Below are 9,860 nucleotides of genomic sequence, written 5' to 3'. Positions count from 1 at the left end.
TTTTTTTTTTTTTTTGTAAAAAGACACATAACATAAATTTTCTTTATCATTTTTAGGTGCATATTACAATATTGTTAACTATATGCACACTGTTGTAAAACGGATCTCTAGAACTTTTTCGTCTCACATGACTGAAACTCTAAACCTATTACACAACTCTGTTTCCCCCTCTCCTTGGTCCCTGGCAACCACCATTCTACTTTGTTTCTATGAGGTTGATTCTTTTAGATATGTCATTTAAGTAGAATCATGCAGTATTTCTCTTTGTAATTGGCTTATTTCACTTATAATGTCATCAAGGTTTATACATTACAGTATATGACAGAATTCCCTTCTTTTTAAAGGTAGATTAATATTCCATTGTTTGTACAGTTGTCCCTCAGTATACACAGGGGATTGGTTCAGTGCTCCCTCTGTATACCGAAATCTGCCTGTTCTCAGTCCTGCAGTCAGCTCTGTGGAAGTTGCATATATGAAAAGTCAATCCTCCATATGTATGGGTTTTTGTATCCCATGGATACTGCATTTTTGATCCATGTTTGGTTGAAAAAAAATCTATGCATAAATAGACCCATGCAGTTCAAACTCGTGTTGTTTAAGGGTCAATTATATATGCCACATTTTCTTTACCCACTCATTTGTTGATGAATATTTAGGTGTTTCCACCTCTTGGCTCTTGTGAATAATGCTAAGGTGAACATGGCAGTGCAGATATCTATTCAAGATCCCAATTTTAATTATTTTGAATAAATACCCAGAAGCAGGATTGATGAATCATATGGTAGTTGTTTTTTATTTATTTTTTTTGAGGAACTTCCGTACTTTTTTCCTTAGTGGCTGCACCAAAAGTGCAAACGTTTCCAATTTCAACACACTCCCACCAATACTTATTTTCTGATTTGTTTTTATAACAGCCATCCTAACAGGTATGAGGTGATATCTCATTGTGGTTTTGATTTGCATTTTCACAGTGATTAGTGATTTTGGTCATCTTTTCATATATCTGTTGTTCATCTGTATATTTTCTTTGAAGAAATGTCTGTTTAAGGCCTTTGCTCATTTTTAATTGATTATCATATATTTTTGCTATTGAGTTGTAGTTCTTTACATATTTTGGATATTAACTTCTGACTTATTCCATTTGAACTGCTATAACAAAATACTGTTATAAACAACAAACAAAATTTATTTCTCACAGTTCAAGAAGTTAGGAAGAAGTTAGTCCTGAGATCAAGATGCTGGCAGAAGTGGTGCCTTCTGGTTCATAGAAGGCGCTTTCCAGTTATGACCTCACCTGACAGAAGGGGTAAGGCAGCTCTCTGTGGCATCTTTTATAAGGGTTCTGATCCTATTCATGAGGGCTTTGCCCTCATGATCGAATCACCTTTCAAAGGCCCCTCCTCCTAATTCCATCACAGTGGTGATTAGGTTTCAACATATGAATTCTGGGGATACAAACATTCAGCCCACAGCACCCTTTTATCAGACATGGCTTACAAATATTTTCCTTCATTCTGTACATTGCCTTTCTGCACTGTTTATTGTTTCTTCTGACGCGGAAGCTTTTAGTTTAACATAGTGTCATTTATCTATTTTTGGCTTTTGTTGCCCCTGCTTTGGTGTCATATCCAATAAATCACTGTCAAGATCAATGTTATGAAGGTTTTCCCCTATGTTTTAATTTGGAGTTTAACAAAGTTCAAGTCTTACATTTAAGTTTTTAATCAGTTTTGAGTTTATTTTTGTGTATGGTGTAAGATAAGGGTCCAATATCATTCTTTTGCATGTGGATATCCAATTTTCCCAACACAATTTATTGAAGACTATCTTTTTCCTGCTGTGTATTCCTGGCAATCTTGTCAAAGATCAGTTAATTGGCACTTTGAATATATCCCTCCACTCCCTTCTGGCCTGCAGGGTTTCTGCTGAGAAATATGTTGATAGTCTTATGTGTGTTCCCTAGTAAACGACAAGTCACTTTTTTGTTTTCAAAATTCTCTTACTGTCTTTGAGAGTTTGACAATTTTATTATAATGTGTCTTGGTGTGTGTTTCTTTATGTTGATCTTATTTGGGGTCCTTTAGGCTTCTTGAAACTGGATGTCCATTTTCTTTCCCAGATTTGGGAAGTTTTGGGCCATTATTTAAGTAAACTTTCTGCCCATTCCTTTCTGTCTTCTTCTTGTGAACTTTCTATAATGTGTATATGGGTTGGCTTGATGGTATGCCACAAATCCTTTAGGCTTTCATCACTCTTTCTCATTCTTTTTTCTTTTTTTCCTCTGGGTGGATAACGTCAAATAACTTGTCTTTAGTTTGCTGTTTCTTTCTTCTGCTTGACTGAGTCTGCTGTTGAACCCCTATTGTGAATTTTTCAGTGCAGCTATTATATTCTCCAGTTCCAAAATTTGTTGGTTCTTTTTTTTGTGTGAATTTTCTGTCTCTTTGTTGATATTCTCATTTTGCTCATACATTGTTACCTTTAGCTCACAGAGCATCTTTATGAGGGTTATTCTGAATCCTTTGTCAGGTAATTCATGTCTTTGTTTCTTTAGGGTTGGTTTGTGAAGATTTATTTTGCTCCTTTCTTTGCGCCATGTTTCCCTGTTTCTTCCTATGTCTTGAAAGCTTTGTTGGGATCTGTGCACTTCACAAAAAAAAGCCAGTTCTTCCAGTGTTTATGAACTGGCTTTTGTAGTGTGGAAAACCCTCACTAATCAGCTCAGCTAGGGGTTCTGAGGACCTCTGCAAACTTTGGTGGGGATACAACTTCTCTAGGCCTATGTACGCACTTTCTCAACTAGAGATGCTTGCTGCTTTCTTATTTAAGTGATCATAATCTCTTCCTTCTGCTGGTATCTGTCTTTAGCACTGTGATATGGTTTGGATTTGTGTTCCTGCCCAGATGTCATGTTGAACTGTAACCTTCAATGTTGGAGGAAGGGCCTGGTGGGAGGTGATTGGATCACAGGGCAGATTTTCCCCTTGCTGTTCTGTGATAGTGAGTTTTCACAAGATCGGGTTGTTTAAAAGTGTGTAGCATCTCCTCCTTCACTCTCTTCCTCCTTCTCCAGCCATGTAAAATGTACCTGCTTCCCCTTCGTCTTCTGCCATGATTGTAAGTTTCTCAAGGACTGTACAGCCTGCAGAACTGTGAATCAATTAAACCTCTTTTCTTTATAAATTACCCAGTCTCAGGTAGTTCTTTATAGCAGTGTGAAAACGGACTAATACACATTGCATGTTCTCTAGTTTTATGGCAGCAAGCCTCCCTGCTCTTCGTTGTTCTCAGCAGCATCCAAAATATGCTAGCCCCAAGTCAGGCAAGACAGATAGTAGTCTCTCAGGCAGCCTTCCAAAAAGCTGGGATATTGTACACATGCTCCACTCTTCTCTCTCCCTCCCAGAGAAGCTGAGAGTTGGGTGTCTTTTTTTTCTTTCTTTTTTTAAAGACAGGATCTCACTCTGTTGCTGAGACTGGAGTGCAGAGGCACAATCATGGCACACTGTAGCTTTGAACTCCTGGGTTCAAAGTATTCAAGGTATGATCAAATTAAACTTCTTCCTCCAAATCTTCCCAATTCCCCCAAGTTAGAATGTATCATTCATTCATCAAATACTGAACAAACACCTATTATGTGCTAGGTACTCTACTAGGTTGTCTGAGCTACTTTGTAGCTCTGATAACATTATAGAACTTCTCACAGCTTCTTATAGTCATTAATACTTGCATATGCAATTTCTTTCTTCCTTAACTGTGGGCTTCTAGAGTGATGGAACTGTGTCCAATTCACCTCTATAACCCAGGCATCTGTACAATGTTTTGGAAATAGTAATTAAAATGAAATACAAGAGTGCCAAAACAAACTCCAAGTGGCTAGAAGAAAAACGTCTCCTAAACCATCTGGGTTTGTGAAACAACCAGAAAGACTGAAGTAGCTGATGATAATCAATTGTCTTATAAATAACACCAGATCACAATTAATTAGCTTCTTTTATGCTTTTTTCTATTTTTGTTGGAAAATGTATTGATCACTATTTTTTCATCCCTTATTTAAAGGATACTAACAAGTCAGTGGTCCATATTTCAGTTACATGTAAATTAAAACTGGTTAGCAAGAAAAATGAAAATACACTCAAGTGATTTTCAGAAACATAATCAATCACCATCACCAACCACCCCAAACCAGGAAACACATCCTGCTTTACTCAATGCCACAAACCCAGTCACAGCAACAGTAAGAATCGACGGCGATAAAATAAAGAGCCCAAAAGGAACGAAAAAACTCAGAAAGTGCCATGTATAAGGAAAAAAAGGATAAAATGTGTTTGGCAAACTAATGTCCCAGGATCCCAGTTCCAAACTGAGCAAAATTGATGGGCAGAATAAACATAGAATGTGGTCAAATCCATTGAGAGATTAAAAGCTTTTCTGAGGTCAAGAAACCTTGGGTTACAATGAAAGTTATTCAAAGGGAACTAGGGCTTTATTATTCAAAGGGAACTAGGGCTTTCAAAGAAGAAGAAAATGATCAAGGTACTTACCAGCTCCAGGCCCACGGTTGGTACTTAATAAATGAGAGCTATTATGAGGAGCTGCGAACTAACTTAAACGTCCCTCTTTCGTGATGTTCCAGGGAGGATCACTGAATATCTTTCTCTGTGCTCCCAGAGTATTCTACACAGGCTGCCATCATATCATTTACTGTATGTACTAGGGTCTGAATGCTGTGTCCCTCCCAAATTCACATGATGAAATATAATGCTTAATGTGATGATACCTGGAGACAGGGCCTGTGGGAGGTAATTTGGTCATAAGGATGGAATTCTCATGAATGGGATTAGTGCCCTTATAAAAAGAGGCCAGAGAATTAGCTTGCACTCTTTTCACCATCTGGGGATAAAGTGACAAGTCAGCAGTTTGAAATCTGGAAGAGGGCCCTCACCATAACCTGACTATGGTGGTACCTTGATCTTGAACTTCCAGACTACAGAATGTGAGAAATAAAATTCTGTTGTTTATAAGCCACTCAGTCTATGGTATTTTGTAATAGCAGCCCAGACTAAGACAATATGTCATCTATATTATGACACATGACATCTATATATATGCAGAACCAAGATTCTTTCAGTCTTCTTGTTCATTCCCTCGCATTTCAAACGCCATTCTCTTTCATTACTTGTTCTCTTCAAAGTAATGTCTCTTCTTCCACCACCAACATAGAATAAGCTTCATGGAGTAAATTCTTCCAGATGATGCAGTATAAAATGATAGGAGAGCATGAAGTTTTTTTTTTTATTCTTGTTTTGAAGTAATTTTAAGTAAACAAATATGTTGTAAAAATAGAGCATTCCTTTAACCCAGTGTCCCTTACTGTTAACATCTTACAAAAACATAGTATAATAATTGAAAGGAGGAAACTAACATTGAGCCAATAAAACAGACTATTCTATAGATCTTACTTGAATTTCCAAGTTTTCCCATTGATGTCCTTTTTGTGGTCCAGGATCATACATTACATTTAATTGTTATGTCTCGTTACTCTCCTCAATTCTGTGACAGTTCCTCACTTTTTCCTTGTCTTTCATGATATTGACGTATTTGAAAAACATTAGTCAGTTATTGTGCAGAATGCCCCCAACTTGGGTTTGACACACCTAGGTCTGATTCTTGGCTTTCTGACTTAGTATCTATGTAGCCTTGGGCAAGTCAACCTCTCTGGGACTCAAGTTTCCTCATCTGTGAAATGGAATAGTAATACTGACTTTAAGAAGCTGTTTTCAAAATCAAATGAAGCAAATATATTAAAATGCCTGGGATATAAGGCCATACAACAAACGTTATCTTTTCTCCTTGTGCTGCCTTTCAAACATTTCTGATAGATTTTTTTTTTTGCTAAAATATCTTACTCATATTTTAATGCCTTATTTTTTGACAAAATCATATATAATGTAGCCTTTGATGACTCACTATCATCACTATAAAAATCCATTTTTTTATTGTGCAACTGTATTGTGCAACAGTTCCAGATCTGTATTTTTGTTGCTTTCCCTTATTGCTATTCCCTTTCAATGTCAATATGTCTGACTGTAAAGGTTTCATAATTCCATTTCTGATTTTCAGCTTGCGATGTATCAAAATTCATTTATTCACCCATACATACAGACAATGATCTACTGAATCTACTAAGTGCCAGGTCCTATGTTAGAATCTTGGAGATAGCGATAACTTACTTCCTGTCCTCATCGATTTTATGGCTAGTGGGGGAAACTGACAAGAAAATAGTTAGATACAGTTCAATGTGATCAATTCTATCAGAGATGTAATACCTAAGATCACATAAGAAGTATACTTAACCTGAATTTGGGGGAAGAGTCAAGCTGGGGAAGATTTCATGAAGAAGGTAACATTAAGCCTTGGTTAAGGACTGCAAAATGCATAGGAATGAACCAGATAAGAGGCAAAAGCTTGTAGTTTTCCTAAGGAAGAGTTATTAGAGCTGTGTGCTGAGTAAAAGTAAATCGGTTCTGAAAAATAAGTCTCTTCTGTTATAAACTTGCAGCTTGAGAGCTATTTTGTGCTGATACCTCAGGGGCTTAGAAACTTCACCAGGAAACTCCTGGCGACTCCAGTTGACATACTTAAACCTTTGGCTGTTATACTGAGCTTACCTCTTTCAACATCTGTGAACTGAAGTAAAATTTAAGGTGACAATTGGCTGCTTGTTCCCATTTCAACAATATAACAAGTTTTCCCCTTTCTAACAGAGGAGTTTTCTTTTCTAAAATAATCTAAATATCCATCAAAAAGTCCTCTTAAACTGACCCTTTTAACTTAACCTGGCAAGAGAGGTTTTGAGGCTTTCCTAACATTCTTCCTTTCTACAGTACTCATTCCTGTGGCTTTAGAGGTTTGGCTTTGCATCCAACTGATTCCAAAGACCCAGTCTAACTATGTAAATCCGTAACCTTAGCAAGTGTTATAAGTCTATTATCCATTAAATATTGGAAATTAAAAGAATTCAATGTAAAAATTTCAAATTATTAAGTTTGTCTGCCAGTCTCTATTCTCACAGTCATCTTCACTTTCTTCTTTTTTTTTCCCCCCATCTGGAGAGTAAATAAGTTGAATTCTTTTAGTTTTCTCCACAGGGACTATTTCTCAAACATCAACTGCTTCTAACTCAAAGCAATAATATTACATACCGTCAACTGGTGTATCAGGAGGTCCATTAAGAAGGTAATCTTGTTACTAAACAGAACATCAGTGCAGTTTTCTGAACAGTTATTGCAGGTGAGGTTGTAAACATTGATTGCATTGCAGAGAGACCTAAAAGAAGGAGAAAAACACCACTTATAAAACCCGAGCAGCTCTTCTTTAAACAATTAAAAATACATAAAATGAATGGTACAAAAGCAACAGGCATGAGATGGAAATCACTCTAAAAAACCAAGCCAAATACTATTAGGTACAAGGCCCATCAGCTAGATATAAAAGCTTATAATTTTCACCCAAAGCCCAGTGTTCATTGGTACCTAATAACTCTTACTAATTTCTATTAGCTGCAGTTGCAGATAATGGAAACATATTTACTAGTCTATGACAGTTTCTGAAAGACTAGATGTCGACATGCGGGTTCGGGCGGGTGTCAAGCCTGTAAACTCCCAGCGCTTGGGAGAGGCCGAAGCGGAAGCGGATCACCAGGTCAGGAGAGATCGAGGACCATCCTGGCTAACGAGGCGGTATGAAAAACCCCGTCTCTACTAAATAATACAAACAATCTAGTCTTTCGGCGCTCGACGCGCGGGCGGCGCCGGTTTTTCTCTCAGTGCTACTTCGGTAGGCTGAGGCAGCGCGAGAATCTGGCGTAAAACCCCGGGCACGCCGGACCGCTTGCAGTCGACGCTCGAGACTCTGGCACTGCACCTCCCGTCCGGCCGACAGAGCGAGACTCCGCCTCACAAAAAACAACAAAAACAAAAACAAACAACAACAAAACAAAAACACGCAAATATATAAAAACAATAAATAATAGAAAAGAAAAAAAAAAGGACTAGATGTCATCCAGGAACTTTTGCTTCTTCAAATAATACCCAGAAAAAAAAAAAGGAAAAGGGCTCTATCAAAGTTTGTGTTGCCAGATCTCATGGTCCAGGACAAGGAAGATCATGGAAGAAGAGAGCACCCATAAGGAGAAACCAGAGGCTCTCTGTGTAAGATAAGACCCCAGAGTTCTAGGGAGTGGACACCACACTGCTTGGAGGCGGAACATGGATGAGTGCCTGAGCAGCTGAGGACATCTTTCCCAGAGCATAAAAACTGGCCTGTGTGGGCCCAAACAGTTTAAGGTCAAACTGATCAAAGAAATGTTTTTCTCTAGGAGGTTAAAAATATGCTGGAAAAAACTATAAAGCACCCAGAGCCTAGCAATGTGAAGAAGGGGCAAGAACAACCCCAGCCCAACCAAAGTCTGCCTGCTGCTGCATTCCTGCATCCATGGCCTATGTCCTGCCACGTCACTGCCATGCCCAAGAAAAAGCTGAAGGGGATGCTAAAGGAGACAGAGTCAAGGTGAAGAACAAGCCAGAGAAAATCCGCAAGGTTGTTTGCTTAACCTGCTCCTCCAAAGCCAGAGCCCAACCCTAAAAAGGACCCCGCAAAGGAGAGAGAGGAGGTACCCAAAGGGAAAAAAGAAAATGCTGACACTGGCAGGGAGGGGAATAACCTTGCAGAAAATGGAGATGCCAAAACAGACCAGGCAGAGGAAGCTGAAGGTGCTGGAGATGCCAAGTGAAGCATGTGCATTTTTGGCGACTGTGTATTTCTGGTGACTGTATAGTTTGAAATACTATTTTTATCAAGTTTTATAAAAATGCAAAATTTGTTTAACTTTTTTTTACTCCTGCCTCAGCTTCCCCAGTAGCTGGGATTACAGGCACCTGTCACCATGCCCAGCTAATTTTTGTATTTTTAGTAGAGACGGGATTTCACCATGTTGGCCAGGCTGGTCTCAAGCTCCTAACCTCAGGTGATCCACCTGCCTCAGTCTCTTAAAGTGAGCCACCATGCCCGGCCTTGTTTTACTTTTTTAAAGCTATGTTGTTAGCACACAGAACACTTTACTGTTGTATTGTGGGAAAGGGTCATAGGTTACTAATAGAATGTCTCTGATGCTGGATTGATGTGGGGAAAACACCTTTCCCTACCCATTTTGAGAGACTTCCTCTTGACTCCCAGGAGGAGGGATTCCGTGACTCTCAGATATGTAGCCACCTTGGCACAAATCCCTTGTGGTGTGAAAATACAAATTGGTTGTTATGTCCTCTTCTCCCTCGTCATCTTCAACACAGACTTAACTCCCTTAAACTCAAACTCTGTTGGGCCCTGACCCTCCAGTAATTGGTTACCAGTGTGTCAGGCAATTAGACTTTACAGTGGTGCCACTGAGATGGAGCACCCCAAAAGAGTAGAGTTTCCACTTCTACACTGTGGATTTTCATATTTTCAGATAAATTCTGCCATTTTTATTTCATTTCCTGGAAGTCAGGGTCAGTTCATGAAAAGCTGTTAAACAACCTGCTAAATGTGAAATGTCAACCCTCACTCTAACCTTCCGTTCAGAGCATCAGATGAAGATCTTATGGGGTTTTATAGTGGCTTTTTGATTTTGGTAGTCCATTGAAGAAGGGAGTTTGAAAGTTGTTGTACACCGTTAATGATTATCTGCCCATGTCCTGCCTGAAATACCCTGATTGTTTATGGAAAGTAACTTTAATAAAGCTGGATATAGTTTTGCTTGGAAAAAAAAATAATATGTAAGTGTTCAAAGAAACTTTTAGAGCAACAAGATCAATGGGCAC

At 38.6% G+C, this 9,860-nt stretch overlaps 1 protein-coding gene across 2 annotated transcripts in view; it reads right to left on the bottom strand.

The window, feature by feature from the left end:
- Positions 1 to 7,339, bottom strand: part of LOC108519190 (S phase cyclin A-associated protein in the endoplasmic reticulum-like) — a 121,247-nt gene extending 113,908 nt beyond the window's left edge. For both annotated transcript variants that reach the window (XM_017858030.1, XM_017858029.1), the window contains exon 1: positions 7,206 to 7,339. In XM_017858030.1, coding sequence (XP_017713519.1) covers positions 7,206 to 7,232 — 27 coding nt within the window. In that variant the 5' untranslated portion in view covers positions 7,233 to 7,339. The remainder of the gene's footprint in view (positions 1 to 7,205) is intronic.
- Positions 7,340 to 9,860: the final 2,521 nt, after the last annotated feature.

The sequence above is a fragment of the Rhinopithecus bieti genome, unplaced genomic scaffold, assembly GCF_001698545.2.
Source record: "Rhinopithecus bieti isolate Rb0 unplaced genomic scaffold, ASM169854v2 scaffold_47256, whole genome shotgun sequence".
Taxonomy (NCBI): domain Eukaryota; kingdom Metazoa; phylum Chordata; class Mammalia; order Primates; family Cercopithecidae; genus Rhinopithecus; species Rhinopithecus bieti.
The sequence above is the reverse complement of the archived record's forward strand: the minus strand, read 5'-3'. Positions and strand labels throughout refer to the sequence as shown.